Source organism: Genypterus blacodes, unplaced genomic scaffold, assembly GCF_046128005.1.
Source record: "Genypterus blacodes isolate CSIRO-AG114 ecotype Tasmania unplaced genomic scaffold, CSIRO-AGI_Gbla_v1 ptg000067l_1, whole genome shotgun sequence".
Classification (NCBI taxonomy): Eukaryota; Metazoa; Chordata; class Actinopteri; order Ophidiiformes; family Ophidiidae; genus Genypterus; species Genypterus blacodes.
In genome coordinates this window covers 9,888,742-9,906,521 of record NW_027466879.1, presented here as the reverse complement: position 1 = coordinate 9,906,521, position 17,780 = coordinate 9,888,742, and the positions used below count along the sequence as shown (strand labels likewise).

Sequence of the window (17,780 nt, the reverse complement as noted above, 5' to 3'; positions counted from 1 at the left end):
CGCCTGTATAACAAATATTGGATTTCTTTATGTGATTTTGATGATTTGTATGTATATACCTTTGTCTCTGTTTCTCCAGGCGGACCGGACTGGCCCTAACTTTGCCACCGTGTACAAAAACACTGAGCAGATGATCAATGTGAGTAACAGCATTCTTAGTGCAGTATTCATCCTCACACACACAGTGATATTTCACCTCACCATGGTGGACATGATGGCATCTATGGTCATTGTTGCAATTTCACTTTTCATTCATTTGTGCCAAACATACAGCAGCATATTGCAGCACCATCTTGTGGACACTGTCTATTAAATGACTGTCTCTCTCTCTCACTCTCTCTTTCTCTCTCTCTCTCTCTCTCTCTCTCTAGGTGACGTTTACCTCTCTGGACCTCATGCTCCATACTGAGGCCCTGCTGTCGGCTATCAATTTCCTGTCAGTGGCTCTTTCATCTGGCAGTGTGCCTTCGCCAGAGAAGACCAGACAAAAGACGGAGGAGAGCAAGGCGGTGTCGGCCAAGTCAAGTCAGTACAACACACATGCACAAAAGAAAAAAAAAAGACAGACTTCAGACTTCTCAAGTTTCAACAGAAACTTAAGTCTCATAGATTTTTTTATGTGCATTGGCGATGAGACAGTTCATACTGTATATAAATGATAAGCAGCAAGTTAAAAAATTGTCATTTTTCTTTCTTTAACATGTCAGCTGCCCTGGGCTCGCCTACTGACAGTGATGTTGTCGACCTGAAGGTGATGATGACGCTGGGAGCTTTCAATGTCCTGGTGTGCGACCAGCGTTGCAACATGGCCGACATCAAGATCCAAGGTACAGAACCAGAATTTATGTCATATACTCTGTTCCAGCTAACTGAATCATTTAGAGGTTTATTTACATATATATGAAATATAATTACAGTATATCAACTACTTTGACATTTTCACCAGGTCTTAATGGCTCTTTGGTGATGCAAGGGCCACAAACTCATATATCAGCTCGCTTGCAAGATTTTGTCGTTGTCAACATCGATCCTAGAAGTGTCCACAAGAAGGCAAGTGCACATTTCTTCACTCCTGTGATGTTAAGGGATTTTGTTGATTAAATCTTTGATTCAGTACAATGAAAAGATGATAAATCAGAAATGATTTAATTGAGTTCGATGTGGTATAAAAACTCTTACCGGACCTTAAGTGAAGTCTTTCATGTACAATCTGAAGACTACACAGGAATTCCTTCCAGTATCCTGGACTATCCTGGGGTTCCCCAAGACTACTTTCGAACATCCTGGAATTCCTCAGACTAATGCAGACTACTTATAATTCTTGACAAACAGAAGCTCTGCATAGTTTTGAACATGTTGATATAATTTTTTTTCTATTATTCAGTCTGTAATTAGCTGGTGTTATAAGGATCAATGAAGTTTCTTGAGCTTTGTCATGTTTGTCTCACAGGCCATCTCCATAGTGGGTGACGAGGTGTTCAGCTTCGCCATGAGTCTGACCCCTAACGCCACAGAGGGCGCTGGGTATGCTGACACCGAGAAAACAGACGGCAAAGTGAAGCTCAACGTGGGCTGCATCCAGGTGGTCTACCTGCACAAGTTCTTCATGTCTCTGCTGGTGAGTTTCACACATTTGGAGGAATCAGGATCATACTGACTGCGACTGTTAAATCCTCTGACTCTGACTGATTCTGACTGTTCTTACCTGCGTATTAACATGTGATTCACTCAAAGTTCTTGAAAGGTTTATGGAGCACCACAACTATTTTGACATTTTCAATCCAGTTATTTTTGTATTCAGTTTAAGCGAGATTTACAATATGAGTGCATTCATTGATATATTTACTTTTGTGAACAAATGCTTTATTCTCTGTTTCAATTTTTGACAATTTTAATATTTATTAATTTTAGGCATATTGCATACTTACATGAATTTTTTTAATTATTTACTTACACGTCTTTAGGTCAAACTGAAGTTGTTTTTGGGGTGTGGGGTATCAGATTAACTAACTTTTTTTAATCTCATGTCATCCAGAACTTTACCAACAACTTCCAGACGGCCAAGCAGGCACTGACCACAGCGACGGCTCAGGCGGCAGAGAAGGCAGCTTCCAGTGTGCGGGACTTTGCCCAGAAGAGCTTCCGTCTGTCGATGGACATCAAGCTGAAGGCACCGCTCATAATCATCCCCCAGTCATCTGTCTCCCACAATGCACTAGAGGTGGACCTGGGTCTGATCACGGTGGGGAACAGCTTCTCCCTGCTGCCCATTCAAGGATGCCCCCTGCCGGCCGTCATTGACAACATGGATGTCCAGCTGACACAGCTCAAACTCTCCAGGTTAGACTCACATCCAGTCTTATGTTTGCTTGTGGTCTCCTGTACATTAAGACAACAAGTTTGAAGTCATACACTGGTGATTTTACAGAATTTCATTATTTTTATTGTTATTATTCATTATGTTTAGCAATTGTATTGTTTTTGTGAAATTTACATCCGATTTTTGTAACTCACATTGTCCAGTCTATAAAAGACAATCAATGGCACATGTGGAAAAGCTTCTAAAAAGTGCTCTACATGAAGTTATATACAAGATAGATACAAATTAGGTGAATGTCAAATATCTCCAGAATGCCCCAAAAAATGTCATTGACATTGTTTGGATGTAAAAAAAAAATGAAGCTCGACATCAGGAAAAAAGATTCACCAGTGCCTAGACAGACCGGATCACTTAATGTTCTTGTCTTTGGTTTTGAACCAGGATATGTATGGACCCAGCACTTGGTCAGCCGAGCATCGAGCTGCTTGAGCCAGTCAACCTGCTCCTGGGCATCAAGAGGAACCTGGCAGCATCCTGGTATAAGAAGATGGCAGCTGTGGAGATCGATGGCGATCTGAAGCCCATGAAGGTATGATTTATTCATTTGCTGTGCAGCACTGCTCAGAGCTAAAATGCCAAACTGAAATACTGATATTACAGAGACTTGAATTTCGTCACCAAATTCACTAAATCCTCATAAACAATTAATGGCATGAATGAATTCATATAATGACAGATGGTTGCTAACTTCTATGCTTTTATTTTTGCAAACAGTCGACATTTAAACCGCCTAAGGTAGAGTCAAATATTCTAGAATGTAAAGGTTAGACATGAGTAGTTTTCACACTGAAAACTAAGTGTACTGTAGCTGAATCTGTTTGTGTGTGTGTGTAGGCATTTGAAGTTGTTATATAGCATGAAAACAGACCGATGTATTGTCTGGTTCCGATGCTCAGCTAGAAGGACCTAAGATACTGTATATAGTAGTGAAGAATCTGGCTGAGTGTCCTGGTGTTTGTTTGTCCAGCAGCTGAAATAGCAGCTTTATCTGTGCTCTGTCCAAAGGTGGCGCTGAGCCAGGATGACCTGAAGGTGCTGCAAAAAATTCTGATGGAGAACCTTGGTGAGGCCAGCAGCCTGGAGGTTTCTACCATGCGACAGGAGGTCGACCTGCAGCAACAAGCACCCAGCAATGCCCCTTCAGGTCTGAACAACATAAATAAAAGTGCAAGTTCAGATAGCCCAAATATGTCTCCTCCTAAAATTTCCTCCACGTGACCGTCTTCTTTTATGGTTATTGATTGTAACATGTATGTGATAAATATAAGTTGTCATGAGTCTTACTCACAGGTTTGTACTATTCATCCATATACAAAATTCCAAAATAACCTACTGAGGCCACAATTATGCATACTCAGTTATGCTTTGAGCTCTCTGAGTATGTTTCATTTATTTTACTGTTGTCCCTCAGCACAATATAATAATAAATAAATGTGTGTGATTTTTTTTTTTCCTCTTCTCAGACGAAGTTGGGAAGCTGAGCGATAATGGCGATCAGGAGGAAGATGAACCACTGGAGACCGTGAGGTTCAACTTCAACATTGAGTCTCTTGGACTTGTTTTGTACAGCAACGACCCCAAACAGGTACATTACCACATCACGATATGAAAAGCTGAATCACTCGTGAAGGTTTTCGTCGCCAAAGCCCAATCTATGATTGCAGCAATGATGTCAGATCCTCTCAACAGCTGTGCTGTGATTTGTTGTTTTCAAGTAATTACAAATTGGTAATTAGCCTAAATGTCAACACATAGCATTCAGTGTCACACAAATTACACTGGAGAGGTCATTCATCTGCAATGTCACAGCTGAATGTTTAGCTAGAAATAATTAACTAAATGAATGAGCCATCTTGATTGAATAAACATCAGATCTCTGGGTGTTTCCTAAAACTAACCGTAGACTTTAAATGTTTAGTCATTTATGATTCTTTTCAGTTCAATCTGACTTGTGTACATTTTCCCCTTTTAATACGATTTGTTTGCATTGGTTTAATATGGGAAGTTAGAGATGTAAACATGACCAATAGTACTGAACCTACTACAAGATCTATTGATGTATTGATTCACCCAGAGAGGACAAGGTGCATGTGGGTAACATTAAGTATACTGCACCTTTGTTTAGTCAAAGCATATTGTTTTCAAAATGGTTTACTTACTTAAAAAGGGACAATGTACATTAATAAACGTCACAGTGAATGTACCAGAAATGTTCAAGTATATTTTCCTCACTGCCTCCCAGGCATCTGGCCTTCGTCAGCATCAGGAGAGCCTCCGTCTGGGTGAGTTTGTCCTACACCTCATGAAGGCTTCAGGGAAAATGCTGACTAACAATACCATGGAGGTGACCACCATCCTGACTGCCTGCACGCTAGACGACCTGCGGACCGGCATGGAGAGGGTCACCTCACGGTAAGAGTGTCTTCATAATTCAAAACCTAGTCTGTTATCATCTGAGCTCAGCAATTCTATCTTGCAAGATTTAGAGAAACACAAGGCTCTCTGTGAGTTGTACAAAATGGAAATACTGCTAGTGTTAATCTAATCCAACCTAATCTTATTTGGCTAAACACATATTTCCCTCTTTTTCAAAATGAAATAAATATGTGCTGGAATCCATTTGTACTTTGTTTATCAATGATGACAAAGAAGCTATTTAGTGTCCCATTCTCTGCCAAAAAATCCAGTCTAGTATCTCATCAGTTTACTTTTCGTTGTGACACAGGATGATCAGCAAGCAAGACGAGGAGAGCACAGAGGCCATGATTGATGTGACATACCGGCAGAGTGCTAGGGTGCAGGAGGTGGTGGCCGTACTGCAGAAACTCTATGTGTGTGCCAGCGTGGAGTTTCTCATGGCCGTGGCTGACTTCTTCCTCCAGGCTTTGCCACAGAGCTCAGCCCTGCCCACTGCCTCAGCACCAACCGACAGGCTGCAGCTGAAACATACTGCAGAGCCACGCAGCAGCACCCAGAACAAGACTGGTAATATATACTGGGGAGGAAAACCTGACAGAAGAATGAATCAAACACATAAGGTCATAATAAATAAATAAATAGTAGTCAATAGTCATCCTTCCAGTTGTAAACTTATAAATAAATATGTGGTAAAGAAGAAAAAAGTATACAAGCTGGATGTCACACATGTTTATTATTCCTCTTGTGACAGGACTGACACTTTTATTCTTTGGCCCCCAAAAATAACCAGACATCTTGGTCATCAGCTTTTCTTGCTTGTTTCAGCCTCAATGATGAGGACCAAGTTCCGGGCAGTTGTGGTGGACCCAGAGGTTGTTTTTGTGGCCAATCTTATGAAGGCCGATGCCCCGGCTCTGGTGGCCTCCTTCCAGTGTGACTTCAGTCTACAGGCCGAGGCTGATGGGACCCAGAACATGATGTCCAACCTCAGGGACCTCAAAGTTCTGGCCTGCCCCTTCATACGCAACAAGGAGGACACGGCTGTCACCACTGTAAGACTACATCAACTAATATGTATTCATACAAAGCCGTGGAGTTTAATCTCTGCAGTTTTTTGTGTCAGTATGTTTGTTTGTCTGATGAATGTTTACTCATTATTTTTGTCCAACAGGTATTGAGGCCATGCTCTGTTGTCTTAACCACCAAAATGCACCCTAACCAACCACTGAGTGGCTCTGTGATAGTGGAGGACGTCATAGTCAAGGTACAGTTAGCCTCAGTTTGGACTCAGGGGTACCATTAAGATGGACACACTCTCAACAATACGTGTTCAGTTTAAAGCTATTCATGGTTAAGGCTAATATAACAACTTCCTACTTCTAAATCCAGCTGACACAGAGCAACATAAACATCTCCTTAGAATCCCCCATCTTTATAGCTGTTGAATGTGAGTCCAGAATTTACTGGTTGGAGAAACATATCTGGTTCTCTGTGGCTGGTAAACCTGCGCCTGTTTTCATAAGTCATTTACTTTGGCAGTGGTTTTTATTTGGCAAATACTGTAGACAGCTTGTGTTAGCTCTTATGTGGAGAGTACACATACTTTGAAGGTAAGATAAGAAGGTAGCTTACCGTAAACGGTTTAGTGTTGTGGTGAGAGCAGCTGGTAACAGTTTTATACAGAATGGCATTGTTCTGTTGGTCCGGAGAACCAAAACACCCAACAAAAGCAGCACACAGCCGCAGAGTTTGGTGGTGATACAGCGGGAATTCTCTCAAAAGCTTTATTACATTTAATGTTAACGTGAAAAAAATACGTAGTATAATTTTTAAAATGTGACATCAAAACAATGGGGAAAATGGGGCATGTTTACATAAGTACACAATCGCAGTAGAGCGTTTCACCTTCACTCATGAACTCATCACCTCTTGTGCCGTTGTCGTTGTGGTCCAGATCTCTCCGTTCATCCTCAACACTGTGATGACAATAACTGCTGCCATGACAGCCGCAAAGCAAGATGAGCAGAGCCAAGAGAAGAGATCTGACGTAAATAACCTCTGGTCGATCATGAACCTTTACGAGTGCAACTTTTGGTTCCTGGGTGTGGACCAGGCCACAGAGGTCACAGAGAGCTTCAGAGAGCAGGACGGAGCCAATAAGGGAGAGTGCTTTGCTGCTGAGGTTAAGGTAAGACATGTTATCCTCACAGCATCCCAGTGACATTAACACAAACTCTACTGTCCGTCCATATACAAGAAATCATCTATTGGAAGATCAGCTATGAAGGCATCAGTACAGCTTTTAGAAACTATTATGTGTTGAACATTATAACTCTCAAGTAGTGTTTAATACACTAATATGATTAAGGAAATGACATGTGTTTATTTGTTTAAACCATCTCATAGAGTGCTTTAAGTGCTTTATTGGTCCAAAACAGGAATAGTTTCTGTCCAACCCAAAGACTTACAGTATATGTAATAACATTTCAGAGAAGTAAATCAGAATTTGACCAGGTGTGATATTATAATGGTTTAATAACTATACCATCAAGTCACCTCTCTCTCCTTTTGTTTCTATACCTCGGTAGTTTTTCTTTGCTAATAGAGGTGTTGTCCCCTTGTAGGTCGTCCAGGTGACGCTAGAGTCTGGTCTGGGCCACCGAACCATCCCCCTGCTGCTGGCGGAGTCCTCCTTTAGCGGCACGGCCAAGAACTGGTCGTCTCTGCTGCACCTGAGCGCTGACATGACCTTGGAGGTGGGAAAGAATAACTTAAAATCATGTTTTTTTTTTAAACCAAGTTGTCCATTTGTCTGTTGAAAAAAAAGTGTATAGAGGTATTATTTTTCATGTGATCCTATAGGTGAACTACTTCAATGAAACCCATGCTGTGTGGGAGCCTCTGATTGAGAGAGTGGACAACGGCAGACGCAGATGGAACCTTGAATTGGAGGTAAACCTGTTGGCTGCTAGCCTCTGTTTTATCACTGTACCTCAGCACTAGATAGTGATTTAAAAAAACTTGAAGAGGAAATGCTAAGCAGAGTAGCCTAGACCTCCTCCAGCTCTTACTGGGGTATTCCAAAGCATTCCCAGGGCGGATATACCTTATATTCCTACATATTCATCTTATTCTGGGTATACCTGTGGTCTGCTCCCAGGGAGACATTTGTAGAATGTTTATCTATCTGAGCTGGCTCTTCTCAAACTGGTCCTTCTCTGTCCTTTTCCATGTACATTTTATCTTTAAAGCAACTGCAGACACAATACAGTATAATAGTTCATTTAGCAACCATATGACCAAATTTACCTAGTCAAAACTGAGCATGAATTTAACCTACTACAGTATTTTGATTGTTACTCTCTGCCTTTGTCTCTACAGATGAAAAACAACCCAGTTCAGGACAAGAGCCCTGTTCATGGAGATGACTTTGTGATTCTACCTGAACCTCGCACGGCCATCAACATTTGCTCCAAAGACACCATGAACATCACTGTGTCCCAGTGCAGCGTCGGCGTCTTTCGCAACCTTGCCGAGGTACATCACATCTGCAACAAACGTATAAGAGACTAACAACAGATTAACTATACCAACTAGACAATCACCATCTATGGTCTGAAATTTATTCTAAAATTTTAACGATCAAAAATGGAAAATGACCTAGTAAGATGACTTAATGTGTTGTTAATTGCCACCAACATACAGTATACCGTCTTATTGCTCATTTGCTGGAAGAGCTTTAAGCGTAGCTCTTCAGGAAAGCAATAATGTGCAGGAGAGATGTGAGAAGGTCCTGGTGTCTTGTCGAGTCCAGTGGTGAAGAGCCACATCTGTTCACAGACGTTTGTCGAGGTTTACACTCACAGATTTATTTGTCAATTCTGTTTTTTACTCAGGCGTTCTCCGAGGGTACAGCTCCCACCTTTGACTTCTCACTGAAGGAGAAGGCCCCCTTCACCATCCGAAATGCTCTGGGGATCCCCCTCATTGTGCAGCACACCGGCAACCTGAGGCTGGTCGGTTTATCGACGCCGGGTAAACTGCATGAAGTGGCGGTGGACGAGAGCATGGATCTGGAGCACTCCAATTTTCAAGCTTCATCCAGGGGCAAACTGTCTGCCCTTCAGCGTCAAGAGAGCTGCCTCTTCAACCTCAGCATTGGTCAGTGCCCATTACTTTACTGCTTGCCAGTTAAGATATTCATATACTGTTAGTGTCGCCATGTAAGAACCCAATCAGCAATGTAATGTAATGTATATGCACTTGAATGATTATCTCAAAAATACAAGCCCTGAGTTCACAGTGTGTCACGCTATTGTCTGATGCAATGACTGCAGTGACATGTCTTTGATCCTGCAGTGCCCTCTGGCTACAGCGAGATCTCCAACATTGCCGTAGATAAACCGGGCAGACGGTTGTATAACATCCGAGGTCCGTTGCTGCAGGAGGCGGTCTCTGTGCTACTGCAGATTGATGCCGCTGAGGGCAACAAAGTCATCACTGTCCGCTCGCCACTGCAGGTCTGAAACACAAACCAACTTCTCCAAAAGCCAAAGCCAGAAGCCTAGTCTTAGTCATCGCGAGACTCTGAGCCTTTTCTGAACCTCGTCTGTTAAAAATCTAATTATATAACTCTGCTGATTGTTTGTTTTCAGATAAAGAATCACTTCTCAGTGCCTTTCACCATCCTGAAGTACTGTACATCATCCAGGAGACTGCAGACGGTCGGTGTGGCCCAACCGGAGAAAGAGTTTCACATCTCATTAGACACCTACAGGTAATATTCACACCTGCTGTAACATAATAACCACAGATTATACATTGCTTAGTTAGTTGCCCCATGCTTTATGAGCTGTAATTCAGTTTTTGATAATTCATTGGAATAAACCTTTTTACTTTGACAAATAGGTGTAGTTTTTTTGAGTAAAAAATTTAGTAATTTCAGTTTATTGTTTTTGTACATGCAGTTTATCCACAAAACAATGTGTAATATTTATTGATCTTGTGTTTTTGTTTAGCCACACCAAATTTTACAATGCTACGGGTAATTTTTGTGGTACTCTTGTTGAATAAAAGGATGTGTGTTTTAATCAGTTTAATCGTCCCTCTGCACTCCAGGTGTCAGCTGTTTGTGCATCCAGCAGGCCGTCTGGAAAGTATGTACGGGCCCTCATCCACCTGCGTGTCGTGGAAAGAAAAGGTTCACTGCAGCTCTGAGGTCCGCGCGGTGTTGCAGTGCCCGGCAGCCGACAGCAGCCTGCTGCCTTTGATGGTCAGCACGCTAGCTGTGCCGGACAACCTACGCCACATCGCCAACCATGGCGAGGAGGACTGGGACCCTGCCTACATAATTCACTTGCACCCGATGGTCACAATGCGCAATTTACTTCCCTACACCATCCGGTACATGCTGGAGGTACGACAGGCGTGGAATACAGCCGAGTTTTCAAACCTTTTCTTTCCTATGTTAGTTCTTTGTTACTGCTCATAGAAGTTATTAGTTTTCCTTTTAGGTAAAGGACCAAAAAAAAACAGCATCTTAGTCTTATTAATTTTAATCGAATTAGTTTGACCTAAACTGTATTTTTATTTAGTATGTAGTTATCCATTATGAATATATGGAATGTAATTGAATCTTATCTGAACCTACTTAGCAAAAACTAACAAGTGAACTTGTCTGTGCATAACAAATGGCATTCAATACAATCTGAACTAAGGTGAAATAGTACCAATCTCGTATCTGATCTTATCTCATCTTGTACAATACAAACTTGTTGAAATTTAAAAAAAAAAATTGTTTAATTTGTTTGATCTGAACTAAATGAATTTATACCTAAATGAATGTCTAAACATATGTAAATATGTCTGCAGTGTTCAGCAGAGTTCTATGAGCTTCAGGAAGGCAGCACATCCGACCTCCTGAACGCCCGAGTGGCCGGTGAGATGATGTCCGTGGTTCTGATCAAGTACCAGGGTCGAGACTGGCACGGCCACATTCGCATCGCCCAGGAAATGCCAGAGTTCTTCCCCATCTGCCTCACCTGCGACTCTGACCCCAAGATGACAGTGGACATCACCCTGCACGTGGTGAGGACACAGAGTAACCTGCTGCTGTCCGTGTTCAGCCCATACTGGATCATCAACAAGACGTCACGTGTACTGCAGTACAAAGCTGAAGACCTAACTGTCAAACACCCGTCTGACTACAGGGACGTCATCCTCTTCTCCTTTAAGAAGAAGAATCTGTTCAGCAAAAACAAGGTAGGAGGACAGGAAGAAAAAAAGGTTAAATATTCACACGTTTGCGTAATTATAGCCTGAACTGGTGTGCTGTTGTTTCCAGCTCCAGATATGTGTTTCCACGAGCTCCTGGTCTGATGGTTTCTCTCTGGACACGGTTGGAAGTTACGGCTGTGTTTGCTGTCCGGCCAGTAGCGTGGATTTCCTGGTAACAAACCTGTCCTCTTTTGTTTTGGCGTAGAAAAGTGGTGATTTGTTCTTTAAAAATGCTGGCGTGCACTGTAGGATCTGGAAATTTCCTGGTGATGACAGTAATGAATCCTCTCTCTCCCCCTGATTGCCTTTGGGTCCTATTCCATGTTTGTCTCCAGGTAGGAGTAAGCATCCAAATGAGCAGTTTCAACCTGACAAGGATCGTCACTATGAGCCCTTTCTTCACTCTGGTCAATAAGTCCTCGTACGAGTTGGAGGTGGGAGAGGTGCACGGCCAGGGCTCCACTGCTGTCAGATGGCATTACGTCACTTCTACTGAGGTAAATGTGTTGCAGCAGAGGCAGCCAACGCTGCTGCAGCTACAGCACTCTTCATTTTGTAATGTTTTTCTTTCAATGTGTCTTCATCCTGGCCGTGTTGATCAGCGCCCGCAATGAGTTTGATTGGATGTTGTTGTGTATTGCAGTGTTTGCCGCTGTGGCCAGAGAGCAGCACAGAAAAGCTGTGTGTCCGTGTGGTTGGCTCAGAATCCACCTCCAAGCCTTTCTTCTTCAAGAAGCAGGACAATGGCACACTGTTGGGCATGGATGTGGTCAGTGTTTGCACTGGATATCAGATAATATATATGAATACATGAGTTTTACGTCCTCACATACCAGATAGAATGGCATGCCGTGTGCGCATACAAGAAATGATATCCTGCATGGCAGAGAATATAAATGCAGGATCAAATGTAGTGGTTGTTCTAATGGCTCCAGGTAATTTGTGAAATCCGATATTATGTCTGCAGAAGTAATGAGGTATGTACAGTATTTAGTCTACTTACATAATTCAGCCAATTAAATTTACTCAGAAGTAAAATTCCACTCACTCTGAAACCAGTTACAACGCAGTTTTAATCACCGCTCACTGTAGTGGCCAACAGAGCATTAAAACTACCCCCAAAAGCCCAAAAGTTGTAGTTCCTGCTGAAAGAGGACTGGAATCAGAGGCTTACAAATCAAACAGCATTTTAGGTTAATTAGTTTTATTATTCCCATGAAGGTTGTTGAAGGTTTGCTTTTTTGCAGTGCGGTGGAATCATTGTGGATGTGAACATCTCAAACCACTCCACTGTGATTGGCTTCAGCGACTATTATGATGGAGCTGCCCCTGCCCTGCTGGTCAACCACACACCCTGGCTCACCATCAGCTATAATCAGAGGTCAGAGGTCAACACAGAAAAGCTGCACATTAACACCTCAATCTTAACCAACCAATGAGTCAGTTTGGCAGGAAAGAGTTAAATGAACACTTGCACTCTTTCAGTGGCTCCTCTGTAGTTCACCAGCTGAAGCCATGTGAGGCGCGGCGGTTTTCATGGGATGACCCAACAGGAGTTCAAACACTCATTTGGAGCTACCTGGAACGATCTGGGGAGCTGAATCTGCTCAAGGTATCGCCAATACACACGCACGCGCACACACACACACACACACACACACACACACACACACACACACACACACACTATACATTCAGAAGATCACTGATGCTGAACATCTGTTCCCATCCAGGACGAATTCGGCCAGTTTCCCTATGACAGCATGTCTCAGGTCCATTGGGTGTCCTTCCTGGACGGTCGTCAACGGGTACTGCTCTTCACCGAGGACCTGGCTGTAGTGACAAAGGCGCGGCAGGCTGAAGAGATGGAGCAGTTCCAGCAGGAAGTGAGGGTGTCGCTGCAGAACCTTGGACTGTCACTAATCAACAACGCAAACCGACAGGAGATCGCCTACATCGGCATCACCAGGTAAACAATTTTGTCTTACAAAAGATCTGGTATTATGTTTCCGTCACGAGAATCTCATTGTAGAACTGATTGGTGGGGGTGAGGGTCTGCAATCTGTGATCGTTCTTGATATTGTCGTGTTTAGCTCTGGTGTCGTGTGGGAGATGAAGCCGAAGAACCGCTGGAAGCCGTTCAGCCAGAAGAACATCAACCTGCTGGAGAAAGCGTACCAGAATCAGCTGGCCGGGAAGAGCCAGGCAGGCTGGGTCAAACTGGAGCCCAATATAGAGGTCAGCATACAAACACACGCTTTGGAGTCATAGAGACACCAAGATGTGAACATTTACCAAAGTTCTCATTGAGATTTTGACGTAGTGTTAAGACCTTGGTTTTCATACATGTGGACCATAGAGATGAAACTGTTATATTTTCATATGAGAGGATTTAACTACAGGAGTTCTTTTAAACATTGAATCTCTTCTCACTTACCAGCGTCATGGCGTGTGTGTGACCTCAGTCTGAACCCAAATTGTCCTCTGGAAATCCAAGATTCTAAACACAAAATGCTCATTCTGAAACATTACATATATTGTTCCTTGACCTTAGTTGTAAGGAAGCAGTTTCACTCTTTGGTAGGTGAACTTCAGCAATGTCATCATGATGATGAGGCAACCTATATCCTGTCCGGTGCGGAGGAATTTCCTGTCTGGGATCCAGGTGGAGTTCAAACAGTCCCCACACCAGAGGAGCTTGAGGGCCCAGCTGCACTGGCTACAGGTCAGAACACACACACGCACACAAACACACACAGAAAGTAACTTTACTAATCAGTTTAGTGATTAGATTATTAGATATAGTGTAACATAATTGGGTTTTTTGCCTCCTGAAAGGTAAAAAAAATCCTTGACCAGACAGTTCACTAACCTTTGACTTGAGTTTTGGAATATGGTCTCTGTGCAGGTGGACAACCAGCTGCCTGGAGCGATCTTCCCCATCGTGTTTCACCCTGTTCCTCCTCCAAAATCCATTGCTCTAGACTCAGGTAGAACAAACACACACACACACACACACACACACACACACACACACACACACACTCTCAAACAAATGTGTTTTCTGAGATTTCTTCAGTCAGCTTGGGTTTGTGTCTTACTGCGGTTCTGATATCCTAACCTGAATCTGATCCTTCAGAGCCGAAGCCATTCATCGATGTCTCCATCATCACCAGGTTCAACGAACACAGCCGCGTCATGCAGTTCAAGTGAGTAAATTTATGTTCATAACCACAATGATCTCCTGTTCACAGAGAAAATTGCATTTTAACCTTGAATCTGATTCAATATTCGATTTTATAGAATAAAAAGTCTTTGAATTCAAAACAAAAGTCCAAAAAAATGCATGTCTGTGTGTGTGTGCAGGTACTTCATGGCTCTGGTGCAGGAGATGGCAGTGAAGATAGACCAAGACTTCCTGGGCGCCAGTGTGGCTCTGTTCACCCCTGCAGCAGACTCTCAGGCCAACAGAAAGAAGGTGAATCACAGACACTACCTGGGCTGGAGCCTTTTGGAGATTTTTCTGCTCAAAAATGTCTCAAAAAAGAAAGATAATACTGTTTCAATTTGATTTTGTCTGTGTCAGACCAAGCTGATTGAAAGAGACCTGGAAATGCTGCAGGCTGAGCTGATGGAGGAATCACTGACCGACATGTCAGGCCTCAGTTTCTTTGAACACTTCCACATCTCCCCCATCAAGGTGAGCACACTATCCAACTAACTGAATGAAGGAATGATGCTGGTGCATGAGGGAGAGAAACAGCAGAGCGTAACGCCACACACAGACAGTAAAACTCAATGAGAAATGCCTATTGCTGCATTCCATCACATTGGGGGAACAGAAGGATAATACTTGGTGATCACATGTTGAATAGCACACGTTAACTTCACAAACTGCTCTCTCTGCGTTTCTCAGCTCCACCTCAGTCTGTCCCTGGGCTCCAGTGGTGAGGACTCGCCTCAACATGAAGCGGCAGCTGTCCAATCACTCAACCTGTTGCTGAAGAGCATCGGAGCCACACTGACCGATGTGGATGACCTCATCTTCAAGTGAGAAGAAGATCTATTAAGGGACACGATACTGAGCAGCGCCCTCATTATATCTGTCTCCATTTTTTAAGTTATTTATTTCTCAGCAGCTCTGTGCTGTTCTGACTCAACCTCTCTCCTCCCTCAGACTCGCCTTCTTCGAGGTGAAGTACCAGTTTTACCGCAGAGATAAACTGATGTGGGCAGTGATCCGACATTACAGCGAGCAGGTAATTTTATGGCATTTTATTGACAGTCACCTCAGCTGTCGCATTTCGCCATTTCTGCACTTTTCAGTTTTTATTAAGAGGCTTCTCTGACATTTCTAAAATGAATTGTGTAGAATTTTACTCACAAGTCATGTATGTCACATATTTACAATACAATAAATGTTGTAATAGCTCGTCCTCTCACATTTTAACTTTGTTAAATACGAATTTTACATAGAACTATCTGGAGTAAGACCTATGTGCTTCATTTAGTGGGATCTCTGCACTCCTTTTCACTATGCTGGCTTAATGATATTCATAGGATTTATTAGTTTAGCTAAGTAAGATCTGGGGAGCACACACTCTTGATCAAGTGAGCGTCCCTAATTTAGCTGGTCAGGTACGGGTAGAGCAATCCCAGATGGAACATTTCCAGTGCTGTGGTACTTGAGGAACCACTGAGTTATGTTATTTTCTGTCCTTTCTGCAGTTCCTGAAGCAGATGTACGTATTGGTTCTGGGTTTGGATGTCCTGGGAAACCCATTTGGATTGATCAGAGGTCTTTCTGAAGGAGTGGAGGCTTTCTTCTATGAGCCTTTCCAGGTAAATTAAAAAACACACAGAATTCAGTATATATAGGAAAAAGATTTGTCCTTTTGTCTTTATTTGTTGTTGTTTTACTTTAGACTCCAGCAGGTTAGTGAGTAATCCTTGTGTGTTCCAATTTAATGTCAAAATAACCCTTGTGGTTTAGAAGTTACTTCTCATTATTTATCCAGTTTCAGTATGGACACAAAACACCAACGGTAAATTCCCAAAGGTCGTCAGGGAACACAAATGTAGTCTAAATAGCATTGATGACAGAGAAAATAACAGACTACAAAATCCACACTGCACATAATTCACTTTGTGTTCTTCAGGGTGCTGTGCAGGGGCCGGAGGAATTTGCTGAAGGTTTTGTAATCGGAGTCCGCAGCCTCCTTGGTCACACTGTTGGTAAGGAACAAGAACTGTTATGTTATTCCCTTAGAAGGTCAAAATATTTCAGCTTTACATTTTGTGGTGTCCCTCAGGGCTTTATTCTTGGTCCAGTCTTGTTTTTCAGTTACATGCTTCCACTAATTCATTTTGTTGCATTCCTTACTGTTAAATCAGAAAATAGCCTGTCACAAATGTTTCTGATGTTAGAGCGGCCTCTCTTCTCCAGGTGGCGCTGCAGGCGTGGTGTCAAGGATCACAGGCTCAGTGGGTAAAGGCCTGGCAGCCATCACCATGGACAAAGAGTACCAGCAAAAACGAAGAGAGGAGATGAACCGACCCCCCAAAGACTTTGGAGAAAGTCTGGCCAAAGGCGGCATAGGCCTGCTAAAGGTACACTGTTGATCAAATAAGTCTGTATTACTGCTGTCTGTACTTAAGCGCACATGTAATAAATGGTGTAGTTTGATTAATAAATATGTGATAGTTAGCTTATGCTGACCTTTTTTGCAATACAAACGTTGATGATCTACTTACCACCAGTTCGTTTGACTGATTTGTTTTTTGAAGGTGTTGAAGTTTGGTTATAGTTTTGTCATACATTACCAACAATTTAATTTTGTCGTGTCTTTGGTGTCTCTGCAGGGTGTCGTCGGCGGTGTCACAGGCATCATCACCAAGCCTGTAGAGGGTGAGTCTCCTCAACCCAATTCTGCTACAACTTCACATTCCTGTGGTCATGTGTTAAGAATGAGTTTCAAAACCCTTGAGTTTACAATCTCATATAGTACAATCTCTGGTCTTGTTCATGTCTGAGGGTAGGATGGTGTAAGAGATCAATGTGCCGATTGGTGCATCATCCACTCCACATGTGGAGGCTGTGCTAGACTTGTGGATAGAATCTACATCTATGTTCTAGCCTCACCTTGTGTCATGAGCTGTGGGTAGTATCCAAAAAAATTACAAGCATTCAAAATGTGGGTGACCCTGACTGAGATGAGCAACAGAGGATGGATTCACCCCACTGTTTAGGCAGATGGATAGACAGTATAAGAAAATTCTCCTGCCAATTATAAATAATAATGTTCCTGCATGACTCCAGGTGCAAAGAAAGAGGGTGCTGCCGGCTTCTTCAAAGGAATCGGAAAAGGGCTGGTGGGTGTGGTGGCCCGGCCAACCGGCGGCATCGTGGACATGGCCAGCAGCACCTTCCAGGGCATCCAGAGGTAGAGAACGCCTTTCTCAAATCTTCCTTGGCCTCAGTTTATGTGGCATTATCATTTTCTATATCCTGTGATAGTACTTGAATATGTGTTCACGGTGTGTTTTGCGTTTTAATGTGTCATCTGTAAGTGTGCTGTAGTTTTGCATCACAGCGCTCATTTTCTTTGTAGTATTTTGTTTTCAACATGCTACCGTAGCAGAGTAAACTGTCCCTGTTGCCATTACTGTGTGTCTTCTTTTCTGATTCTTGTGTGTTGACTAATTT

The 17,780-nt window shown here is 42.8% G+C and overlaps 1 protein-coding gene across 3 annotated transcripts in view; it reads left to right on the top strand.

Annotated features, from left to right (window-relative positions):
* The window catches only part of vps13c (vacuolar protein sorting 13 homolog C), a 56,607-nt gene that overhangs the window by 32,328 nt on the left and 6,499 nt on the right, over window positions 1–17,780 (top strand). For all 3 annotated transcript variants that reach the window (XM_076156301.1, XM_076156299.1, XM_076156302.1), the window contains 41 exons: window positions 80–139; window positions 372–525; window positions 708–827; window positions 947–1,050; window positions 1,451–1,618; window positions 2,036–2,340; window positions 2,762–2,909; window positions 3,386–3,524; window positions 3,844–3,965; window positions 4,623–4,792; window positions 5,106–5,365; window positions 5,624–5,850; window positions 5,970–6,062; window positions 6,753–6,986; window positions 7,423–7,554; window positions 7,661–7,750; window positions 8,180–8,335; window positions 8,695–8,959; window positions 9,158–9,318; window positions 9,454–9,575; window positions 9,917–10,214; window positions 10,670–11,059; window positions 11,142–11,246; window positions 11,410–11,571; window positions 11,718–11,843; window positions 12,322–12,455; window positions 12,560–12,686; window positions 12,808–13,043; window positions 13,168–13,312; window positions 13,659–13,799; window positions 13,983–14,064; window positions 14,214–14,283; window positions 14,441–14,552; window positions 14,661–14,774; window positions 14,991–15,124; window positions 15,252–15,333; window positions 15,803–15,916; window positions 16,234–16,309; window positions 16,521–16,684; window positions 16,937–16,982; window positions 17,394–17,517. In XM_076156301.1, coding sequence (XP_076012416.1) covers window positions 80–139; window positions 372–525; window positions 708–827; window positions 947–1,050; window positions 1,451–1,618; window positions 2,036–2,340; window positions 2,762–2,909; window positions 3,386–3,524; window positions 3,844–3,965; window positions 4,623–4,792; window positions 5,106–5,365; window positions 5,624–5,850; window positions 5,970–6,062; window positions 6,753–6,986; window positions 7,423–7,554; window positions 7,661–7,750; window positions 8,180–8,335; window positions 8,695–8,959; window positions 9,158–9,318; window positions 9,454–9,575; window positions 9,917–10,214; window positions 10,670–11,059; window positions 11,142–11,246; window positions 11,410–11,571; window positions 11,718–11,843; window positions 12,322–12,455; window positions 12,560–12,686; window positions 12,808–13,043; window positions 13,168–13,312; window positions 13,659–13,799; window positions 13,983–14,064; window positions 14,214–14,283; window positions 14,441–14,552; window positions 14,661–14,774; window positions 14,991–15,124; window positions 15,252–15,333; window positions 15,803–15,916; window positions 16,234–16,309; window positions 16,521–16,684; window positions 16,937–16,982; window positions 17,394–17,517 — 6,212 coding nt within the window. The remainder of the gene's footprint in view (window positions 1–79; window positions 140–371; window positions 526–707; window positions 828–946; window positions 1,051–1,450; window positions 1,619–2,035; window positions 2,341–2,761; window positions 2,910–3,385; window positions 3,525–3,843; window positions 3,966–4,622; window positions 4,793–5,105; window positions 5,366–5,623; window positions 5,851–5,969; window positions 6,063–6,752; window positions 6,987–7,422; window positions 7,555–7,660; window positions 7,751–8,179; window positions 8,336–8,694; window positions 8,960–9,157; window positions 9,319–9,453; window positions 9,576–9,916; window positions 10,215–10,669; window positions 11,060–11,141; window positions 11,247–11,409; window positions 11,572–11,717; window positions 11,844–12,321; window positions 12,456–12,559; window positions 12,687–12,807; window positions 13,044–13,167; window positions 13,313–13,658; window positions 13,800–13,982; window positions 14,065–14,213; window positions 14,284–14,440; window positions 14,553–14,660; window positions 14,775–14,990; window positions 15,125–15,251; window positions 15,334–15,802; window positions 15,917–16,233; window positions 16,310–16,520; window positions 16,685–16,936; window positions 16,983–17,393; window positions 17,518–17,780) is intronic.